This window comes from Aulonocara stuartgranti (assembly GCF_965226115.1).
Source record: "Aulonocara stuartgranti genome assembly, chromosome: 7".
Taxonomy (NCBI): Eukaryota; Metazoa; Chordata; class Actinopteri; order Cichliformes; family Cichlidae; genus Aulonocara; species Aulonocara stuartgranti.
This window is the reverse complement of record NC_138945.1, coordinates 55,171,949-55,195,932: the sequence shown is the minus strand read 5'-3', so window position 1 is coordinate 55,195,932 and position 23,984 is coordinate 55,171,949. Positions and strand designations below refer to the sequence as shown.

At 39.2% G+C, this 23,984-nt stretch overlaps 2 protein-coding genes across 3 annotated transcripts; both read left to right on the top strand.

Moving 5' to 3' along the window:
- Positions 1 to 1,748: 1,748 nt before the first annotated feature.
- On the top strand, positions 1,749 to 12,229 carry saal1 (serum amyloid A-like 1). Its single transcript, XM_082542804.1, has 13 exons — positions 1,749 to 1,896; positions 3,860 to 4,059; positions 4,206 to 4,307; positions 4,931 to 5,014; positions 5,130 to 5,209; positions 5,497 to 5,556; positions 5,637 to 5,752; positions 5,919 to 6,084; positions 6,249 to 6,331; positions 6,446 to 6,631; positions 8,326 to 8,483; positions 8,593 to 8,685; positions 9,350 to 12,229. Exons 1-13 carry the CDS (start codon positions 1,893 to 1,895, stop codon positions 9,425 to 9,427), a joined length of 1,410 nt encoding a protein of 469 aa, XP_082398930.1. The 5' UTR covers positions 1,749 to 1,892; the 3' UTR covers positions 9,428 to 12,229.
- Positions 12,230 to 16,864: 4,635 nt separating this feature from the next.
- Positions 16,865 to 22,194, top strand: tph1a (tryptophan hydroxylase 1 (tryptophan 5-monooxygenase) a). 2 transcript variants are annotated; one of them, XM_082540294.1, is made up of 11 exons: positions 16,865 to 17,064; positions 18,842 to 18,976; positions 19,077 to 19,260; positions 19,347 to 19,447; positions 19,540 to 19,607; positions 19,689 to 19,885; positions 19,989 to 20,124; positions 20,209 to 20,335; positions 20,446 to 20,541; positions 20,763 to 20,896; positions 21,046 to 22,194. In XM_082540294.1, exons 1-11 carry the CDS (start codon positions 16,975 to 16,977, stop codon positions 21,218 to 21,220), a joined length of 1,443 nt encoding a protein of 480 aa, XP_082396420.1. In that variant the 5' UTR covers positions 16,865 to 16,974; the 3' UTR covers positions 21,221 to 22,194. The 2 variants fall into 2 exon arrangements, with proteins under 2 accessions (XP_082396420.1, XP_082396421.1); XM_082540295.1 differs by lacking the exon at positions 16,865 to 17,064 and adding an exon at positions 17,943 to 18,098.
- Positions 22,195 to 23,984: the final 1,790 nt, after the last annotated feature.

The following is a 23,984-nucleotide window of genomic DNA, read 5'->3' as shown; positions in this document are numbered from 1 at the left end:
GCACTATCTAAATTGCTTGTGGCTCATGAATTGCACAGGATGTGCAAATAAACTGACTGGTCTACATCCTTGGTGACCACCATTGCCGACGTGTTGTATCACGTTTGCATGATACTGTATGAGGTCTGGTGGCCTCTTAAGCTGCAAATTTTTCAACTCTCACACACAGTCTGGACAGTAGGTTTGTGTTTGCTTTTAGAACACATTTGGCTACGTTTAACACCTTCTACCAAATTCTACCAAACATCTGGCTTTTGGGCCCAGCTTACCAAATAATTGTATGGGATAAAAGATCAGTAACTTGGTGAGAGAAAAACTAAAGATGGGCAGCTTCAGAGATGCCCAAAGAATGATTATGATGATTTATGTTCACTATTAAATTTCTACTGTCCAAAAATCACAGATGTCCTGTGATGTATTTTGTTTCTTCTTAACAACAAATTTCAAGAAATGTGCATTTTTACAAACTGCTTTAAATTTACAAATTTGCCTACATGCAAAAGTCAAAGAGTTTTTGAGCATTGTGCGTCACAAGTACAAGTATAAGCAGTTGTATAGTCATCAATTACTGAAGCTGGTGCAGTCATTCCTCTGGTGAGCAGGGATGTAACCAAGCTATCTGTGATTAGATGTATCTACAGATAAACACATGTTTAATCAAATGTTATTTTGCACGCAAAGCTCTTCTTAGTGCAAACAGGGCTTTGAACCACTCCCAAGTGAGGACAGCTGCATGATGAGAAGTCTTTTGCTATTCCTGTCTATGAGTATACATTGTGTTGATTCAGGGAGGACAGTACATGCATCAAATTATTCCAAGACAATTTTGATTAGAGGTGGGTCCCTGTTTACATAATACTATTTAACATTAGATACTTGTTTCAACACTGCTTAAACCAATAAAATAAAGTCCTTAAGCAACTTAAGCATGCTCTTAAGATATGAATCAAATTTTGTAATATATTTGAGATTATAAAGATAAATTTATAGATTAAAACATTTTTTAATCTATAAATTATACATTTGTATTGCTTATATAGTTTGGTGTACTATGGAAAAAAATAAAAAATATAGTATTAAAAACATTTTTTTTAAGTTTCCATTGTAATGCATGTGGAGCATCATGATATTCTGAACCTTTCTTTGAGGAAACTTTCTCTGACTGGACTTAAATTTTAATAGAATTTCCCTGGTTTATGTATTCTAATATTATTTGGAGATTTTACATCAAATCAGCATTAAATTAATAAGAAGCCTTGGTTAATACAACAGAAACTTGTTTTATGTTTTCAGCAAGTAAATTGATATTCCAATAACCTAGATACTACTGTGTACAGTGAGTTCAAGCCCTCATGTTTGCAGAAACATTCTGATAAATGATCAGAATTTTAATATTTCTGACTGTCTGGGTCAAAATTGAATCGAATGAAATCAGTGAGATCAGTGAAATCAGTGAAACCCAGCCCTTTATGTAACTTCATGGACAGAGAAGCTGTTTAGCGGAAGGTGCCTTACAGAAGGAGAAAGAGACATGCTACAAGCCTCTCTGTGCGTTTTGTTTGTTTGTTTGTTTGTTTTTGCTGTAAGTGCAACAGTTTTCAGAATCAACTTATAATTTTTAAAATATGACACTATCTTGCAGATTCAATCCACTACCAGCTTCGCTTCTCTCACATGTGGACACGTAGTTCCGTCTGCGCACTGCAGATGGCGTTATTTATTTGCGGGTGGCAGGAAGCTTGGTCCTGGTTTCACGCATGCGCAGATACCCACTAGTACTAAATGGAGGCTGTTTGAAACAACCGAGCGGCTTGCTGTGGTGGAAAAGTTAAAAGCATCCGATGATATTGCCTTTAATTGCCTGCTAATAACGGTAGTCAAGAGCGGTCAGTATGGGTGAGTTAAAAAGTGTGCGTCTGCCTGCGAAAGTTAGATAGAAATCCACCATTAATAACTAATTATAGCTGTTAGCTTAACCAATGAACGTGAAATGGACAACATTTAGTATTTATAAGCACCACCTTTACCTTTTACTGGGTGTGCCTTTGTTGTTTCTTGATATTTAGCGTTTCAATATTTAGTATGACACTGAAATGATACAACAAGATTTACTGTAATCTGTTTAAGCTTTGTGTGGTGAACTATAAACTGTATTCAAACCCTGCCACGGTACATTTAACGTTACGTTAACGACAAAGTGCCAGGAGGGCTGGCTGCCTTTTCCTTGTCCGGATAAATACCTGTAAAATTAAGGTATGCCGTCATTCTAATGCTCCGAGCATGTCAAGCGCAGTGGCTGTCGCGTATATGGCACACTTTAAAACAACAACTCATAAAAACAAGTTCAAGTTAAAATGCGATTCATTGCAAACGTCTAATGTAAAAGGCAAACGTAAACAAAAGCACGACTATAACGAAAAGGAAAGGTAAAGTAAACAAGTGAAATAAAAACCTAACAAACTTAAAAGAGTAAATAAGAAAAACCTTGACTGTGGACTTTGGGGGGGGGAATCTATGAGGCTTGACAACAGTCAAGCAGGCTATAACAGAGAAATCCCAGCCACTTTGGGTTTTTAGGTGTGGTTTGGGAGCTGAATATGAGGACATATGTGGAGATAATCGATCTCTAATCTATCATGCAGCTGATCCTTAAAGGGCTCTCAAAAATTATTAAAATATATTGGTTACCAAATTCTTGAGCCATCCTGGCCATATTTTGCTTCCAAGGAGAAAGGGTTTAGTCCAGTCTTTGTACCTGACTATTTTCTGAGAAATATTTTTCCTTGTTTGTTTCTTTGTTTGTTAAGCCACTTAACACGTGACCTATCAATCACCCAAACAACAACAAAAAAAAAAAGATAACTGACTCAAAATCCAGCAATGGCCTGAAACAGACCTGAGAGATGCGGCTATTACAACTTACATCTATAAATATATTGTTTCATGCATTGTTCAAAACACTAGACTTAAGGAGCACGACGCCCAGCCGAAAACACTTCAAACAAGTTGAGTTGTTGCTTTCACATTATGAGTGTTGGGCCGAAGTTTTGGAGGAAATCTGCAATGTAGCATGCTGCACTGCAACGACAAGCCGAACAACGCATCTCTGTATGAGCTTAATGGCACACTTGATCCGAGACTGGACACTCTGTAGTCAATATTTGCAGACAAGCTAGTTTTCTAACAATCATACAGGAGCAGTAATGATAGCTGAGGAAGCTCTTGCGTGACTGGGGTCAGCTAATGTGTGTCACAACGGGATAATGCCATGTAAGGCCCATATTTAATTCATTTTTAATTATTTAATTTAAATGTAAAAATATAAATAGTAGTTTCGATGTGGTGATAATATAAACTATTCCCTCATTTTTATGGAAAATGCACTATATTGTTATATCCATTGCTAATGATTTGTAACAGGATTTTTAACATTTTGTTTGTGTCACACAGTCTTATTGACAATCAAAAATGACTGGAATTGGATTAACGTGTGTACAGGGAATTATAGTATTTTATATAAGAGGTAATACAAGCAGGGATAATTATTTGTACGTTTTTTGTAGTTGGTAAATGCAAGGAAGTAGCTATTAAAACTCCAAGCTTTTTAACTACAGTTGTACATATGTGGATAGAGGTTCAAGTGCTTTTGTTAGGGTATTAACAGAAGTAAGGGGTAAAATGACTTAGATTTTGCTGCCACTTATTGATGTTAAATTTTTCAATCTGAAGAGATCTGAATAATCACTGAGCCTTTACATCAAGTGCTACGGAGAAGTTTGTAGAAATCAGAAACACCAAAATATTGGCTGATAATCTCCTTCATCATTTCTGTAATGCGTTCCTTGGTTTATTTCCTCAGATGGTGGCGCTGACGGTGCTGGGCAAGTGGAGAAAGAGAGCTCATCCCCTCCAGCTGAAACACAGTCTCCTATCATGGACCGTAACCCATCACCACCCCCAGACGCAGCAGATGGAGCGGAGGACGAAGATGTGGATGCCATTGGAGACACTGTTTACAGCAAGCACTGGCTTTTTAGCACCCTGACTCATCTCATCCATGTAGGCTGGCTGCTGATGTAAACTGAAGTGATAAATATTGCACGTTTCATTCAGCACTTAAGTCATGCATCGGTTTGCTGGTTTGGTAGGTGAAAGTGTGCAGTGTTACAGCAGCATTTGCTAATGTCTGTAAAATTGTCTTGCAGATGGTCACAGAGCATTCAGAAGAGCGCTGTGAAGGTCCAATGCAGCTATCTGATGATGAGGAGGAAGACTTGTGCAGAGTGTGGGATATGGCAATGGATAAGGTAGACTTTCTCTTCTGTGTTCCAAAGACCACACACTGTTTGTTTTCCTTGTTAAAGGAGAATAGTTTCATTTGAACAAGTGGCATCGAGGTAAGTATACTGCCCAGAACAGAGAAATCAATTACTCGTTAAAGAAAAATTGAAAAATAACAATAGAATTTGCATTTCTGCAGGTAAACTTTCCAAATACCAAATGATGTTAAAGCTTAAAATATTGCTCTGTCACACATGATGCATACAGCTTGTGTCCTGTTTAATGGCGATCGTGGCTCAAGAGTTGGCAGTTTGCCTTGTAATCGGAAGGTTGCCGGTTCGAGCCCCGGCTCCAACAGTCTCGGTCGTTGTGTCCTTGGGCAAGACAATTCACCTGTTGCCTATTTTTTTTACTGCAAGTAGTTTTGTCAACAAACTCAAGTTGGTTTTATCACACCTTGTTTTGGTATGAGTTATTACAACAGAGTTTATAATAGCTATCTTTTTTGCATTTAAATAATTTAATTACAAAGCAGTGCAAATAAAGCTGGTTTCTACCTGCCTGGCTTTCACATGGTCTGCAGTTAAAAGTGATTAATTAAATGTTTATATATTTACTAACTGACTATTTATTTACCACCTGTTTGTAGGATGTGGCTGGTTTTCTGCAGGAATTTAAAGCTGCAGATATTCTTCTAGGAGTGATTTCCAAATCACGTTGTCCACGACTTACAGTGAGTGAAATCCTTTTTTTACGCATACTTTCTCTACCAGAATAAATCCCGTACAATTAATTTATTTTCTACCGGTAATACATTTCTGATACAGTGCTTTCTTTTTTTCCTCTAGGAAATTAGTGTGGGAATCCTTGGGAATATTTCGTGTTTTCCTGAAACTTGTATGACTTTGAGCCAAAATGAGGACTTGGGGTGGGTAAAAAAAAAAGTTCTTTGATAGATGTTGTGCATCAGGGGTGGGGAACTCCAGGCCTCAAGGGCCAGTGTCCTTCAAGTTTTAGGTGTGTCTTTTATCCAACACAGCAGATTCAAATGTTTAAATTGTCTCCTCAACAAGTTCTCCAGATGTCTGGTAATGACCTAATGGTTTGTTGACCCAGGGTGATATCCAAAACCTGCAGGACACTGGCCCTTGAGGCCCAGAGCTCCCCACCCCTGTTGTACATAAATGGGTTTCAATCTACTCTTTGTGTCCACAGGTCTGTGGTGCTGCTGCTTCTGGGAGATACCGATCCTCCAACACTGCTGGAAACAAGCAGGTGCGATTTGCATTTTATGTAGACGTGTGAAATAGAGAAACGGAACGAGAAATATTCATATTTCCTCATGATGTTTGCAGATTGCTGCTGACCTGTCTTTCTCAGAAAGATGTCTGTTCACTGTGGCTTCAGCGAATACGACAGCACACATCTGTGCGCTCCAATCTCTGTTTCATCATGTGCAGCTCCACCAATAGTATTTATTTTTATTCTGTTTAATTCCAGTTTTAGTCCATTTCTCCAGTAATAACCTGGTTACTTGTATTGTTTGACACTGCAAGTCCCTGTGACGCTTATAATTATTGTTGACATGAGTGTGTTGTAAACTTACCATTATAAGTATATACTGAATGTGTTTACAGCGGATCTGCTTGAGAAGGTGGGAGAACTAGTTGACAAATTGTTTGACCTTGATGAAGAGTTAATGAAGAGTTGGATCACAGCTCAGCCTGATGAGGAGCAGGGGGATGATGGTGAAAGCCATCTGGAGATGACCTCATGTCTTCTTGAAGCAGCCAAGCAGCTCAGGTGGGAATCTGAATCTGTTTTATGAAGTATTTGTATTACTGTTTTTGATGACGCATATCATTTAACCAGGCTCTTACTGCAGAGTTAAACTAAATACAATGTACTTGTGAAATTAAAGGTGAGGTTGATTGTCAAGAATCCACAGTATTAAATTGTTTTCACAGATCAGAGAGTCCGAATGGCCTAGAGGTTTACCTTCATATCCTCCAGTTACTTACAACTATAGATGAGGGGATTCAGGTTTTTGGTGAGACATTTCAGTACTAAAAGGTCTTTATTGAAATCTTGTTCTTAAACCATTATCAGATAACAATAGAGAAGTGGTTGCCTTTTAAAATTAGACTTTGTGTATTTCTTCTAGCTGCTTCTGATGGACCGGGGAAATCTGTGTGGGAGTTTGTCTGTGACGTCGTGTGTGAGGACCTCTGCCAACCAAATGATCTTCCAGTTGTACTGCATGAACAGAAAAGCATTCTGGTCCAAGCACTTGCTGTGCTGCAGGCTCTTTATAAATGTCACGATGAGTGGTGCAGCAAAAGTGACAGAAGTAAGTTTTCATAAAGCTACACTGATGTTTAGCTGCACAGAGAATGTTGCCGATAATAATAAGTCCTCTTGATAGCCATACAGGAAGTGAAGAAAGCAGATTTTGTGGTCACCCCATTGTTTGAATAATTAGTTTAAATGAATGTTGCTGTATATCACGGTATGATTTTCAGTGCCATCCTAAAATTAGACTTGTCTGTCTGTTAAGCTGTTGTCATATTGAAGCCTAAAACACCACCAGAGGTCACCAGTGTTCACAAACATTCAGCTGAGCTCATTAGGCTGTGAGCAGGGGTCCGTTCTTCGTACCTCGCTTAAAACATCCAAGATCAAATCATCGCGCCAACTTTGAGCTCGCTATTCCGGTTCTCCAAACACACCTGTTGTTGACGATTAGTATAGCTGGATGAAGTAATGTGAGATCACTGGGTGGCTTAACAGGGGCTACGCATCGATAGTAGAAACATTGATCGGCAACCCTTTGATTGGTCGGCGAAAATGTCGAAGGAGCGCGCTCAGTATTTTTCGGCAGCAGAGCAAGAACTCTTGAGTGAGGGATTTCAGGAGTTTCAGAGTTTAATTAAAATGCAAGGGAACACTGCAAAGGCTGCAAAAGCAAGGAGCGAGGGCTGGCAGGAAGTTGCTGACAAATTAAACTCGTAAGTAATTTAATAATAATACTAATGGATTGGATTTATATAGCGCTTTTCAAGGCACCCAAAGCGCTTTACAATGCCACTATTCATTCACTCTCACATTCATACACTGGTGGAGGCAGCTACAGTTGTAGCCACAGCTGCCCTGGGGCAGACTGACAGAAGCGAGGCTGCCATATCGCGCCATCGGCCCCTCTGGCCAACACCAGCAGGCGGTAGGGTAAATTTATTATATTATATTACATTATATCCTCTTTCACATTAGAGCCACAACAGGACCCACTAGAACATGGGAACAAGTAAAAGTGAAATATAAGAATATTCTACAGAATTTGTAATAGTTATCACTTATATTGCTTTTAGTCTCTTGAAAAGAGACCCTGAAATAATCTGTTTGTTTGTTTATCACAGCAACCAAGAAAAGGGCAGAGCAAAAAAAGACAGGTGGTGGTCCTGCACCCCCTCGTCAACAAGTTGGTTAAGTGAATAATACCCTCACGGGAAAATCGATATCTCTCTATGAGCACACTGTTTTAGGAAATGACCTGTATGTATCTGTATGAAATCAATAAAAGAATCAAGTACTGCATTATCTTTAGTTACATTGATAATATTTATTTATGGTAAAACAGTGGTAAAATGTCACTGTTGCTTTCGTATAAATGAAGCGGACATACCTGAGTGGCTGCGATCTAATCCTGTTTACATAAAGTAAGCCTGCTCCCGAGCAGGTTTACGCTTACGGATCTGTTGCTATGACAGCAAGTCCCGGATTAGCTTCGGAGAACCGAACGATCCAAGATCACGCGAAATCGTCAACAATCAAATCCAGCTAACTTACTTAGCGAGGTACGAAGAACGGACCCCAGGACTGCAAACAGTAAACAAAGATTAAACTGTGTGGAAGTGTTTGGGCTTTAGTCTCTTTGAAAAGGATGACCCATCTGTGCAGTTTCAGTTTTTTGGGTGATGAATGAATATATGGTAAACATTATTTTGTTTTTTTTAATTTGCTGCGTTTTTGGTTGAATACCTCTAGGTTTGCCTCTCATTGGGAGCATCTTGCGGGTATGCCAGTACCAAAATGAGTGCAAAGACGGCAGTGCAAACAAAGAAGATGAAAAAGATGAGCACCTCGAGACTGTTGCAGAGATCACAGCAGAGTTTTTGGCTGACCTCTTCATTCACATTCAAAAGGTAATATTTAGGGATTTATTTTGCTCACTTTTGTGGGCCAGATCATTTTAATCAGCAGCCAGTAAAAACCAAGGTTTAAATATGGATTTTTTTTTACCCCCCATTTTAGGACACAGTTGCAGATTTGGTGAAGAAAGTTTACCTCACAGAGAAAACCTGCCTCGCAGCTGCTGCCACTTTACTTCCCAAGTTTAAGAATTCAGTAAGTACTCCTTCTAAATGGTTAATTTACAATGAGACACGTACATGTGAATAGATACCGTTCAAAGGGGTTTAGGCCGTTTTAAGTTAACTGAGGTTTCATTTGCACAAACACAACAAACTGTTGTTTTGTCAGAAATAACAGGACAACTTGTCAAATATTTTAACACAGACTTATTGCTTTTACTTGAGAAGGATGAACTCATGTTACAGAGTTACAGTCAGATTTTAAGACCTGGAGTCCTTGTAGGTATGTTACAGTGAGTCACAGTTCATCATGAAATCCTAAAACCTTCTGATTAAAATTAAAATTTATATTATTTTGAAAAGATTTATTGAGAAAAAAGATTTATTCATAGCAAAATGAACAATGACATTCTTCACTGGGTATAAAAAGCAAATGCTCAGAATTTCTAATACTTTAATACCTTTGGGGGGTTTTCAAGATAGAATACTACTATACTATTTAAAAAACATCACATAATACTTGTCCAGATGTAAACTGTAGGCAGAAATTGTTGACCTGTAATGCTATTAATACAGCAAAATACTTATTTTAGAGCTCGTGTCAGATCAGGATGTGTGATGGACTGCTGCCATACTCCCACAGCTCCTGTGGAAAATAAACATTATGTTTCCACCCTGCCCTTCCTCCTCTTGTGCAGTTTCAGCACCTGCAGACCGTGTTGTCAGAGGCTGATCCCCAGTTGGCAGATGTGATAAGGACACAGTGTCCCGTCTGAAGCACCCTGCAGATCAGTGTTCAGCACTCATTCAGACTCTCACCTCTGCTTTTTATAGCAGCCAGTATTTCCTCTCCAAAGATCCTGCTTCAAAACGAGCTATTTGCATTTCCACTGGAAGGACAACATCACGAATGACAAACTGTCATGTATTTGAATATTGTAAGCTACTTTTAAGTTAAGTCTGGAAAATTAAAGTTTGGGGTTGTTGTTTTTTTTAAGCCTTTTTTAAGAATACTATTTTTGTATTTAATTACAGACAGTGTTTAATTAAAAGTAATTTGTCTTTAAGCCTTTTTTAGTGTTTTTTCATGTAGAAATTGCAAAAAAAGAGCTGAATAATCTGCAATGAGGAATTCAAGTCATTATTAATACTACGTTCTGATTCCAGACTCTTTAGGAATAAAGTATTTTTCTTAACATTCAGCTTCAGTCAACACAATTTAGAGCTTTTAAGACAGCCAACTGGCACTAAAATTTAATAATGTCAAACTACAATTTTAAGTGTTTTTTTATATAAGGTAGTAGTTATATATTTGGTTATAAGTAAATGAACTCACTTTGGTTATTTAAATGCTTCTGACTGTTTCTTTTTTCTTTCCTTGTGTCTGTCAGGAACATACACAGGAGAAAATATCTTCTCACAGGCTGAGAAAAGAAATTTCTAACCAAACATTAACAAACCTGTATGCTTACTTCTAAAATACTTCGAAATGCACTGTTAAATATTCTAAATGTATGTATATTTGATTAATTCTAGATTTTTATATAATTAAATTTAAAAAATATAAATATTTATTTAAGATAAAACTGAGATAAGTGTATGGGCTCACCTTTTTAAGCATATGAGTAATGATGCTAATGCTGATGACAACATCAAGTGTTTACCAGAGGGTGACAGTCACTCTTGTAAGGACAATAAAATTAGATGAAAGGCTTGAGCCTGGCAACAATGAACTCATTTGGTTTCCAAATACCCCATTTCGCCCACTCATGGAGAAGAGCAGGAGAACCTGCGCATTTCCAGCAAAGCTCAGGAAGGCTCTGTGAATATAGCAGCTTTTTAATTAAAGCTTGGATTGATGTGAACGCTCTTTCTAATGGAAATCCCGAGTGTACGTGAGACAGATCGCCCTATGTGGGGGGAGAAAACACAGAACAAAACACGTGTTTGAGCGTCAGCTACACCCATGATCCACGTAGGTTGAGGTAACCAGTGTCTTGATCTAGACGTCATGACCTGTTTGTGCTGTAAATGGCTAGAGTGTAATCACGCTTGGCCTGTCAAGCTTGCTTGTAGCCAGTGACTTGCACTGTGCTCGCTACTCTGTCTCGGAGCCTCGCTTCCAGGCGTGTCATGTCACTGAGATCAGGGTGAAGCCCAGATGTTTCCTGCTGCCCTGCCAAACCTTATTGTCGGTCTGCCATTCTTCATGTAGAGTTGATATGATCCGACTCTGTGAACACAACACAGCAGGCTGTTCGCTGCGTGGATGGCGTATTATACACATCACTGGCACTGAGGCATGTCAGATCTGTCTGAGCCTGATGTTGGATGTCAGTGATTTCTTTGTTTTTTGCCCACAAATGTGTTGGTCTTTTAAATGACATAACATTTTCCCTCACACTGAATTTTGGATTAACCTTAAGGTCACGTCCTGTGAAAGGGCTTTTATAAAGCACTGACATAAAACACTGACATGGAAATGTTCTCTTTGAGAGACTGAGGAGTTAATAAAAGTCTCTTCTACACCAAGAAACAGTCATTAAACATTAAATTGAGGGACCGCATCAATGAAATTAGAAGACTATTTAAGATTAAAAGGAATTTGTCAAAATCAGCAGACGTTTAATTTTTATGATTTTGTGACTTGATCTTTCAATGTGCTTTAAGTGCATTTTCTAAAGCCAGGGTTATCATAATTGAGCTGTCACAAGTGTGCAGAATGGCCCCAACACTGTTCTAGCGGTTGTTGCTGGGGGTGGATGAGCGATAATGAAGGGATGAAGAATGCGTGTGACGTCCCCATCCTTTGATTCCAAGGCCCGTCCTATTCAGATCCGCCTGGTTAAGGCGTGTTAATAAAGACGCGTGATGCAGTGGGTGCAATCAAAGCCCCCTTCAGTTCATTTCCTGAGTTCCCTGGCTTTCTATCTCTTGTCAACAGATTGACAATGAAAATGTTCCCCTCACGTTATCCCTGGATATCAAAGCCTCTGACCTTTGCTGCTCGCAAAAAAGTGATGTGGCTACGACGATATTTGCGTTTGCCTTAACCGCCTTTTGTGCTTCTTTAATAAAGTTATCAAGGAAGGATATTGTAATGATAAAATACACAGCGTGGGCGCTACTTAGCAGCTCAATCTCTTTTATAGAGAGGTGGAAAGGTTTTGAATCACCAAATAAATGAATTCAAATATAATGATATAATAATTATAAATTAAGAATGAATTAATCTGTGTTTCATATTTGTTAGACATCAGCCTATGAGAGTTATATTTGCTTGCCTTGATCTGGACGTCATCATTAGAGTGTAAAAGGCTTATATGAAGGCAAATGATTTCATAAAATAAATTAGTATCACATAAGTAAATTAATTAATATATTTTTGTTTTTTCAAGAAGTGCTGTGTTAAAAAACATCCTTTATATTTTTCCTTGAATTATGTTTTAAGCTGCTTGTATTGGTGAATCTGTTACATTTAGGGATGCAATACTGCCATTGCCATCACTTTAACTAATTGTGTTTTTTACATGATCTGATATGACACCAGAATAAACAGAACATGCGGAACATGTTCAGTGATGCTCTATCATTTTTTTGCATCACGTCCAACGCGTCTGTTTTGAATGCAGCAGGTGTTTATGGGTGCAGCTCTAGCCGGTTCTTGTGTACACTGACGCCTGTCACCAAGTGGCATATGTTGCTGTTTGTTCTGCATTGAAAGAAATGGAGCTAATTAAAGAGAAGCAGCCCTGTCACAGGAAGTGTACGCAAGCTGACCATTCATTGCTCTGATTAGTTAGTTGTTGAAACAGAGCTCAGGATTAGGTGAAAGACTGGAATTCTATTGATGAAGTGCTATTAGAAGACCTTGGATATTTGGAAATTCAAACACTGGTCTTATAATCAGCTGCTGGGAAGGGAGCACAGATATCCCATCCCACTGGTAACGTTCATCTTCCTACAATATGAAAAGAAACATTCGCTCAAATTATTTAATTTATACCCACTCGTGTATCTGAGCTTTCCTATGAAATGCAAGTCCTCACTATTGATATACCATTAAAAGAAATTTGGTGTGGCTGAGTTTGTTCAATAAAACACATTAAACGAATTCCAATAATGTCTTTATTAATAACTTTTATTATTTAGGAAGAATAATCAGTACTTTACTGAACTGAAGCCTGTCAAATTACAAAATTGTATATCAAATAAAATACAAATTACTCGATTCATTAATAAATAAAGTTACTATAAAATCACACAATTAACTAATCAAATTACTGTGATATTAAATAAAGCCTTAATTGTAAGGGTAAATTGCCTTTCTTTTTTTCTAACTCTACAAAATCTGTATGTGTCCAGTGTGAATGGTTACATATGTATTTATAATTACATCGTATATAACAGCGGTCCCTAACCCCCGGGCCTCGGACCGGTACCGGTCCGTGAGTCGTTTGGTACCGGGCCGCGAGAGTTGAGGCTCATGTGTGAAATGTATGATTTTCAGAGTTTTTATCGGTTTTCGGTGTTATTTTGTTATCGTTTTGATCGTTAACTCGGTTTTCCTGGGTCTTTTCACGTGTGTTATGAATAAATCTTCTTTTTTCCAGTACCGGTACTAGTTTTTGTTGTATTTATCCACGACACATTAGAGGCCGGTCCGTGAAAATATTGTCGGGCATAAACCAGTCCGTGGCGCAAAAAAGGTTGGAGACCGCTGGTATATAACACAGCACAGCATAGCAGGCAGTTGTAGTTAATCTTTATATCAGCATATAAATGCTAGCACATAATAGCACACCAAAATAGTTACATTCAGTCTGTATTTAAGCTCCTCGTTAGATCTTGATTAATCATGATCTTTTATGATAAATAAGTGTTTCTTATCTCCAAAAGTTGATTCTGTTCATCTGGACGTAGCGTTATGAGTGACAAAACGTTTCTCCCACGAAACGTTTCTCCCACAAAACGCTACGTCCAGATGAACAGAATCAACTTTTGGAGATTTACTTTCCTGGATGATTGAGAATGCATCAAGAAGTGTTTCTTATCTTTCTTATTGCATCCCAAACAAACAGGCATGTTTGATCATGTTTTTTTCAGCCGTTACTTCTTTATTGTGTAGTTTTTGCTGTGCTGTGTATGTGTAGCTGTTGTTGGTGTATACTGATCATGTGAGTGCAAATGTAAACCTTGTATTTCTAAACTAGGGAAGGACTCAGTGCATCAAAAGGTGGCATCTGCCCTGCTGAAGTATCATTGAGCAAAACCTCCTGCACTGTGACCCCTGACCTCTCTTTGGAGAGTGCACCATGAATGCTCATTGTTATTGTAGTGAGTTAGTGTTGTTCTTTTTCCAAACACTCTGTGAGATATAGTAAGTTCTAATACACATAATGCGCGTGTTAGCCATAGCCATGGGTGAGATTAGCTAGAGAGATCTCTTGCAGCTTGATGCTCAGACACTGTGAATAAATCCCTCTGATTAAAGGGAACAGAACTGGGACAGACTGGCTACCATGCAGCTTTAACGCACTCAGTCACGTCTGTCACAAACCACAGGAATAAGAGTGTGTACAGTGACTTATGTGCTGCGTTTTCCTTTGAAACTTAAAAAACAACTGTGCTTGCACAATGAGCCTAGCAGGCCTATTAGAGAATCCCATGGCTGGTTTCTTCTAAAGTAGGTTATGTTTCTGTAATCGGATGTGTTAATGTGTTGAGTAGTCTCATTATCTTACTCTAGAAGAGCATGAAAAGCCTCATCAAAAGCTGGAAGAAATCTGTTTTGAGTCTAAGAGTATTTGAGTTCAAGAAAAAAAAGAGTATAAGTAGATGTATTTCTGTAACTATACCAAAAATTGCACATTTAACTTGAAACTTTAGAAGGTTTGTGTGATGAGTGTGTTCACAAAAGAGGTTTTGCATAATTTTCATGATATAATTTCCAATAATATAATTATTATACTTCAGCTGGACAACAGGGTTTCAGATTGATGTTTATTATTAGCTATATTGTTGCACTGTAGCATTTCATCTTAATTATCAAGAGACTACTGTTCACATAAGAGAGGTGAGTCATCAGGAGAACGAACTAGAATGAGCCATCTTATTCATGCTGCACTCTCTGACCCTTGTTGGCTTAAAGCATCTCAGTGCATCTTGAGTCAATTCCCCTCTGAGTGGTGAAGCAGAAACGGCACGAGCCACTAGTCATTGTTAATAAGAGTTTAGATTTTTGTTTAAACGTGATTTAAAAGAAAATTATATTCCCAACATAAGACAGGAGGGGACAGATAAACCGATGCTTTTTAAACCGGATCCAACATGAACTCTAATAGCCTCTGACACTCATTAAACAAAGGGGAGCTGGTCCTGGAGCTGTCAAGATGCAAGGACATCAAAGACATAGACAGGGCCTGTGCAGCATAAAAGTCAGATCTGTGGAAATTATATTATGAGGGAATTTGGATGTGCTCGGTGCTCTGTGTGCAACACCGTCTTACTTGATTCTTGAAAGGTACCGTTCGTTAGAGAGCCCTGAACGATACTGACACACTGTTCATTAGGCTGCTTTCCTCTCCTCGTGCTCAAGAGGCAAGACACAATACTTTGCAGAGGAAAAAAATGTTCCATCTATTAACATTTCTCTAGTGGCCACAATACCTGCCAGAGCACTCTTTATTGCTTTACACAGCAGCAGTCTTCTTAATAACCTTCAACATATTGTGGTGTAAATAAAGAGCCTCTGGATTACAAAGACTTTTATCAGAGGTCTAAATTGCATCATATGGAGATTGATTTATTCTTAAAAAATGATCTGCGCTGATTCCTTCATATTTTATGACATGTTGAATCAGTTTAGTTTTTTTCTAGCAGTGCACCAAAATGACAAACACAGACATATACAAATATATATATAGTGTATTTTTTTAGGTTTTGTTTTTTCTTCCTATTGCTAATAAATACTATTATTATGTTCTTAAAATTAGGATTGAGGAAATTGGGAAATTTAACTTCTAACTTATTACAAATCCTTAGGTTTAAAAAGCTGGGTATCTGAACTTAAACGGTTAACTGACATTTTTATTTCATCTCCCTAAATAAACAACAGAGTTCCTGTTTCAGTGCTTCTTACCATAATGTAACTTAATAAAATTCTGATTTGTTTATGTTCAGCCTGTGTTTTGTTACCCAGGGTGTGCATATTGTGTTTGCACAGTGAAGCAGAAATGTTCACCTTCTACATGGAAGCAATAAGGAGCTTAAGCTAACAGTAAGGTAAACATGTTTACGCGTTCTTTGCTACAAACTTTATGGCCACATCACATCAGTGCGAGTCTTAAGAGGCTGTCAGGTGAACACTTCTAGCTCTATCTTACACAACATCTGAGGAGGAAGTTCCCTTCATTGCCCGCTTGGGTTGTGTAAAGCATCTGTCCGTGTCACGAGTGACACAGCCCAGGACCACCTGAGACAAACAGCATGTGCATTAGCCACATGTATCATCACATTAGATCAGCGAGCAGCTAAAAGAGCTTGCTAAGAGCCAGAGACATGTCACCCGTCCTATGTGTAAGGTGACTAAAGCTTAAGAGTAAACAGTGGTGTTATCTGTTTAAAGTAATGAGGTCTCTCACGTCCAGCGCCGCTTCACCTTGATTCTGTCTGTAGAGGCCTCTGAAGCTCTCTCTGCTTTCTGTCTTGATCTCATTTAAAAAGGTGCATTGTGTTAAAGAATGGAAAGCATGCAGATTATGGCTGTTATGTGCAAGAACTTAGAGGAGCTTATGGTGCGGGATTTCGAAGTGGGGGGGAGCATGTTTGGATCACTGGATGGAAGGCTGGTGGGCTACTTAAATCTTAAACCTCAATCTTTTCTTTGTCTCAGGGTGTCAGCAAGCAATAAGAATGACCTCTGTGTACCAATCTAACATGAGTTCACATTTAACATATTTAGTAATAGCTAAACAATTCAAACATTAAAAGAGAGAGAGAGAGAGCAAAGCTTCCTAATAGGCGTGAAACGTGATTGGTATTCTCCTGGTAAAATCTGATTTCGTGACTGATCGGGCCTTTAGGTGAATTAAAAAGACACCCCTTTCCCCCTAATGATGTGGGCGGTGCTGCTGCTCCTTTTCCATTTGCTGCTTTGGGTGAGCTTATTGCCCCCTCCCTATTTCTCAGTGCGGTTAAATAGCACGGCGCGCCACTCCACTGGGTAGACACCCCACTTTGCAAAGAGGAAAGCCAACTAAATAAAAAGGCCTGAAAGGGGAAAAACAAAAAACAAAAAAAACAAGAACAGCAGCACTTTAACATGTACTCAAACAAAATCGAAGGACCACGTAGAGGAAGATCTTTTGACTCTATGAACCTCGGCTTTGAAGAAAAACTGCTGAACAATGAGGTAAGAACTTCACAGAAAGAGAAGAAGGAGGAAGGTTTTATTATTCTATCTTAAAGAAACCCCTTTATCTTCGATCAAATCAATAGAAACAAACAAGATGAAGAACTTTTGCTTTGTTTTGTTTTTAAGTGACTTTTTTGGACAGTGGTGGGGAGATCTGTGCGGGTCATCTTATCGAATAAGCTTTCACTTTGTCGTCAGCGCAGATTAATTTAAGCCGTTTTGTTATACCGTAATTTACGTCAAAGAGTTAAGAGGGTTAAAGAAAGAGAGACATCTGAATTTGGTATGATAAAAGACACTTCAGTGCTCATGCTGAGCACCATTCGCAGACAGAGGAGATAAAAGATAAACCGATCAACCTGCAGTATGTGATGTCTCCAAGCACATGCAAGGGGAAAATAGAAAACGCTGACAGGTACTCCAGGACAATATCGCAGCTGCTTTAGACATGGAGATAAAACGAAAAACACACATGTTTAAACTGGAGTAAAAGAAATCAACGACGTTTAAGGCAGATTTTACAGCGGAACACGTTACTAAATCCTATTAAAGTAAAAGCTGGACAAATTATACCCCCATGCATGCAAATGTGATCACACCTGTTTTGAAAAAAATCTAACATTTTTTATGTTTCTCGTTTATACCCCTGGATTTAAAAAAAAAAAAAATCGTATTTATTTCACAACTATAAAAAGTAAAGTATTTGATGAGGGGAAGCGATGTTCTCCCACTTAACGGCCTAAAAAACGTGCGCGCTGTAGTGATTAAGCGCTTCCCTAACGTGTGGCGAGATTTCAGAGTGGAGGGGAGCTAATAATAGGCTTCCCCGCTCTCCAAATGAGATTGCTGTAAGGCGATTCTTTGAGACAGAGACAAGTTCATCTTCGTTAAACCGAGACGCAAAACGTTGACCTCGGGCAGCGTCCTGATCCAGACTCCATGCACTAATGCTTTCAGGGATACTACCGGCAAGGGCTCACCGAAAACTGGTGTGCCGCGCGGTCTACACCATGTACGAAGGGCGAAATGTGGTAGGAAATAATTTAACTGAATTTAATTGTCTCACGTGAGGGGCGTGATCCTTTTAATCCAGTCTAAACGTTGGACTTTGGCATTATGTACCTATTGTTTGATGACAAATTCGAAAGTTTTTGGGGGGGGAGCGCGGGTTAATTTTTTTAAAAAATACCCCAATAAGCAGTATACAGGTAGAGTAAAGGAGAAGACTTTGGAGTCAATCAAAACAGATTAGTTATTCTGTGCTGTTGGCATCTTAACAGCCTCGCTGCTAAAATCTGAGGCAGGATTAAAATAATTTTCCCCTGGCGTGTGCAGCGCGCACAGGCACGCGTCAACGTGAGAGCGCTATCCGAGGTGCTGAACTGGACAAAGAAGTTGGTCAGCCTTAATCTGAGCCCTGCCTGTGCGCATGCACTGCACTTCCATTACTCATTTTTTACACCAGCGATGTCAAGAAAAAGCCAATGATTCCCTTTAGAGTAACAAATATACCTGCCAGTGTATGTTTTAAAGACTGACTGACTGTCTGCAACTCTTTATATTTATAGGATTATTATTGTTGTTATTTAGGATGGTTTTATAGTCTTAAGTAATTAGAAGCTCTGCATCAAGTCTGTGGATAAGTGCAATATGTAGACTTAATTATTATTTTAAAGCCAGTTTAGATTGGCTAGCAAAAGTTCATTTGCTCCACTGTTTTTTTTCTCCCTATTATACACAACTGAATCTCTCTGTCTTTGTTGATCATTTTCAGATAAACAAGTCAACCTTCACCAAAATTGAAGAAAACAACGAAAAGAAGAATTCATCAGAGAAAGGGAGAGCGACAATCATCTTTTCCTTGAAGAATGAAGTTGGGGGACTTGTAAAGGCACTCAAACTCTTCCAGGTACATCCCCCAAACCCTGCTCCTTTTTACAGAATGACTTGATTGCGACACATTGTTAGCTTTGAAATGAATAAAGAATTCTTTTGTTTTATTCTCGCAGGAAAACCACGTGAACCTTGTACACATTGAGTCCAGGAAATCCAAAAGACGCAACTCTGAGTTTGAAATTTTTGTGGACTGTGACAGCAACCACGAGCAACTGAATGAAATCATCCAGCTGCTGCGGAAGCATGTGAATGTGGTGGATATGGAGCCTCCAGATAACTCCTGTCTACGCGAGGAAGGTGAGAAAGTAGTGAGTGAATACACTCCAGATGCTGAATTAAAGGTACAACATTAAATTTGAGCACCTTTTTTCTTCTGTTCTCAGATATGTATGAAGTACCCTGGTTCCCAAAGAAGATTTCAGACTTGGATAAGTGTGCTAACCGAGTCCTGATGTATGGATCTGAACTGGATGCTGACCATCCGGTACATTATCAACCCGCTGCCTCACTTCAGCAAACAAAACCAAACTCTCTTAAAATGAAGCATTCTTATATTTTTACATTTCTCTTTATCAGGGTTTCAAGGACAATGTCTATCGGAAAAGGCGAAAGTATTTTGCAGATCTTGCCATGGCCTACAAACAGTAAGTTTTGATCTATTTAAATGTCTATTGTATTTTTAAAAAAATCATGATTCTTATGGAGTTTTTTCTGTCTTTTTCCAGTGGAGATCCCATTCCTCGTATTGAGTTCACACAGGAGGAAGTGAAGACTTGGGGTGTTGTGTACAGGGAGCTCAACAAGCTGTACCCTACCCACGCCTGCCGGGAATACTTGAAGAACTTGCCACTGCTGTCCAAATATTGTGAATGTCGGGAGGACAACATCCCTCAGCTGGAAGATGTGTCACGCTTCCTCAGGGGTAAATTATCAATTTTGATTAAAATATTCCTTTGATTTAAATCATTTTGTTCACTTTTAGTGGTGCAATCACTCAATGCAATATATTTTCACTATCTTTCTAGAACGTACTGGATTTACCATCAGGCCTGTGGCAGGTTACCTGTCCCCCCGTGACTTTCTTGCTGGTTTGGCATTCCGCGTTTTCCACTGCACCCAGTATGTGCGGCACAGCTCCGACCCCTTGTACACCCCTGAACCGTGAGTACTAGCCAACACTATATCTAAATATGTAATCTAAATGTTAATTTTGGTTTTAATATTTGGTTTTCTTTTATTATTAAGGGACACATGCCATGAGCTGCTGGGCCACGTCCCGCTGCTGGCAGAGCCCAGCTTTGCTCAGTTTTCTCAGGAGATTGGTCTCGCTTCACTTGGAGCCTCCGATGATTCAGTTCAAAAACTGGCCACTGTAAGAGTCACTGCTGCAATCTTCTTTTCAAACAATATTTATGAAGATATTTCTTTTTTTAAATCCAACAAGGTCGTCCTAATTGCTTGTGTTCTTCTTCTGGGTTGCAGTGCTATTTCTTCACTGTGGAGTTTGGTCTATGCAAACAAGAGGGGCAGCTGCGAGCTTATGGAGCTGGACTTCTGTCATCTATCAGTGAGCTCAAGGTAAAGACATCCAAACAGGATGGTAGGATGGTACAGTGGGCACCTTTACCCAAAGAGCTTTAAAAACACAGACAGAATAGTCTTTTTACGTTACAAACTTGATCATATTCCACCTTAGGACACACAATAAATAATCTTTTTTTGTTGAGAAAATATAGATGCACATTTATTAAATGATCAACTTGTGTTTTCAACATCTCCACTGTGTCTCTCTCTGACAGCATGCGCTCTCTGGTAATGCAAGGATAATGCCTTTCGACCCCAAAATTACATCAAAGCAGGAATGCATCATCACAACGTTTCAGGATGTCTACTTTGTGTCAGACAGCTTTGAGGAGGCCAAAGTCAAAATGAGGTGAGCTTAATTATAAAGACTGTGTTGTAAAGACTACAACACTCAGCATTTAACTTATACATTATAATATATAGGTAGACCCAGCAAGAATAGCTGTAAGCTTTTTAAGCTAAACTGCTGATAGCATATTATTTAATATTGTGTTTCAGGGAGTTTGCCAAGACCATCAAGCGTCCCTTCACGGTTCGATACAACCCCTACACCCAGAGTGTGGACGTGCTAAAAGACACTCCCAGCATCAACAGTGTGGTGGAGGAGCTGCGACACGAGCTTGACATCGTCGGTGACGCACTCAGCCGGCTGAACAAACACCTGGGTGTCTGACTGCGCACAGTTCACATGGAGTTACACTGACAGTCTGTCATCCCCGGCACTGCTGTAGAGACGTTGCTTGTGTGTTGTCCTTTGCCAGTAACATGAATGTGCGTCGTTTTTTTTTTGCAAAAATGTTCTGTCGTCTCCACTGCATGGTTTATATAGCTTACACAATTTACAGGTGCACTAGGTATGTTTAGACGCTAACTTTAAGATATTTGACAAACCCAAAGAGCTGCTTAATCTGAGGTACTATTTGGCTTCTATATTCCAAACAGTTTATGTGCTTTGATGGTACTTCAGTTCACTTTTGAAACACTTCCAGCTGTTACAGACACCTCCAATTGTTATTTCTGCTTTTGTATATGATTGTGTGAGTTTTCTTTTCTTTTTTTTGTAAATCATTTCATTCTTCTTCTTCATGTTTAATACTCCTCTCTTCAGTGAAATGTTTAAAATGTACCTTCTTTGTATTTGTCTTTTGGTGTGTGTGTGTGTAATATTCCTTTTTTGTGTGCTGTTGAGGGAAATTATGAAAGTGACACCTTTAACTAGCTGTTCTTATAAGAATGCTCTTGTGATTGATTATGATCGATTTGACCCATGTCAGCGATTACTTTACAGTGATGATTTTTAATACTTCCTCTTGAATTGAATTCAGTTGTAGAACTCCAGAAATCAAGACATTATTTTTCTACTGTAAAGAAATATAGAAATTAGAACTAGGTTATGAATCAAACAAGAAAAAAAATGAAAAAAAAGTCATTTGTGTGTTTATAGCATGCCAAAACAGTTGTTTAATTGTTGATTTATTACTTTTATTAGTTTTTGTGGATGTAACTTTGTTATTGAACCCTGAGGATGCTGCTGCTGTTGATGATAGACATGCAAGATGATGGCAGCGAAGACTCTGAAAGTGATTATAACAATTATTTTGAGGCTGGAGTTTGCAAAATCTCAATAAAGTGTTGCAGAAAAAAATATGCCTTTGATTTGAGAGCCAGGACGCTTATTACCTAATGAAAAAGTCCAACTGGGAACAGAACTTTCCAAGATAGGTAGCAGAAAAATCAATAATGACTCTTAAACGCATTTCGTGGACACGTAAATGGCGTCATACAATTTCATTTTTATTATGTTGTTATTATTATATTATATTTATATTATTTATTTATACTTTGAGGATCTGATGAATGAAGAAAATGAGAAAGAGAGTTAGTGAATCTGGAAGTACAAAGGATTATTAAGGAGAAAGAGGATGAAGACTGGAAAGGTGCTAGGTCCAGATGATAAACGTGGAGATAAAGCACATGCCAGGGTGCAAATAGTGGAACCGCACCAGAGAAATATGTGAGGGTGGCGCAGGACATCTATGAGGACAGCAAGACAGTGGTGGGGGTGGGATAACATCAGAGACTAGCCCTTGTTGTTTTCAGTGGTTGGTGGGCAGACTGACAGAGGTCAGGCAGGAGTCTCTGTGGACAATGATGTTTGCAGACAGCAGTATGATTTGTAGTGAGAGTAGAGCAGGTGGAAGACAGCCTGGAGAGATAGAGGTATGCTCTGGGGAGAAGAGGAATTAAAGTCACTAGAAGGAAGACAGAATAAATATGTGTGAACAGTGAAGATGACAGGAGGAGAGGCAGCAAAGGACAGAGCAGACAGACAGAGCAGAAAACTTACTTTACTGCCCAGCTTAAGAAATTGGTCTGATTTAACACATCAAAACTATAGTTTCAAGAAATGACACACATAATGGTAGCTTATATTTAAAGGTGAATAAAATTAAAACTTAGGCAGCAGCATAATAGTGCTGCCCAGATTATTCTAAATTTGTCACCTGAAGAATTTGATCATTTAGCATTGAAGTTGTTTTTTTGTGAAGCTGTAGTCTCTTCTGCAGTGGCGTTACAATCGATACTGAAATATCGATTCCTCCGATACCAGACATTTATGATCTAGAATTGATTCTCATATTAAAATATCAACATTTTAGTGATTTGAGGTAAATTTGTAGTTTATGATTAACAAGAACACATTGGAGCGTAACTGTATTATTGGGATCCTAGGAACTACTTCCACTAGTTCCACCTGTCGTGGTGATATGTGAAATACGGCTGTATAAATGCATCAGGGCTTATGTGCATCAGGCTTTACAGATCAACGCCAGTAAAACCAAGGAACTGGTGGTAGACTTCCGCAGGCACAAGCATTCTCCACTGCAACCACTGAACATCCAAGGTATGGACATTGAGGCTGTGGACAGCTACAGGTACCTTGGTGTTCATCTGAACAATAGACTGGACTGGACTCATAACTCAGACGCCCTCTACAGGAAAGGGCAGAGCAGGCTGTACCTGCTGCGGAGACTCAGGTCGTTTGGAGTGGAGGGCCCACTCCTGAAGAAATTCTATGACTCTGTTGTGGCTTCTGCTATCTTTTATGGCGTGGTCTGCTGGGGCGGCAGCATCTCTGCTGGGGACAGGAAGAGACTGAACAGGGTGATCCGAAGGGCCAGCTCTGTTCTAGGATGCCCTCTGGACCCAGTGGAGGTGGTGAGTGACAGGAGAACGGCGGCTAAGCTGTCATCCCTGATGGACAACATCTCCCACCCCATGCAGCAGACTGTGACAGCACTGAGCAGCTCCTTCAGTGGGAGACTGCGGCACCCACGGTGTGGGACGGAGAGATTTCGCAGGTCTTTCCTCCCCACTGCTGTCAGACTCCATAATAAAGACTTTAACTGATCAAGCACACACATCCATACATATGC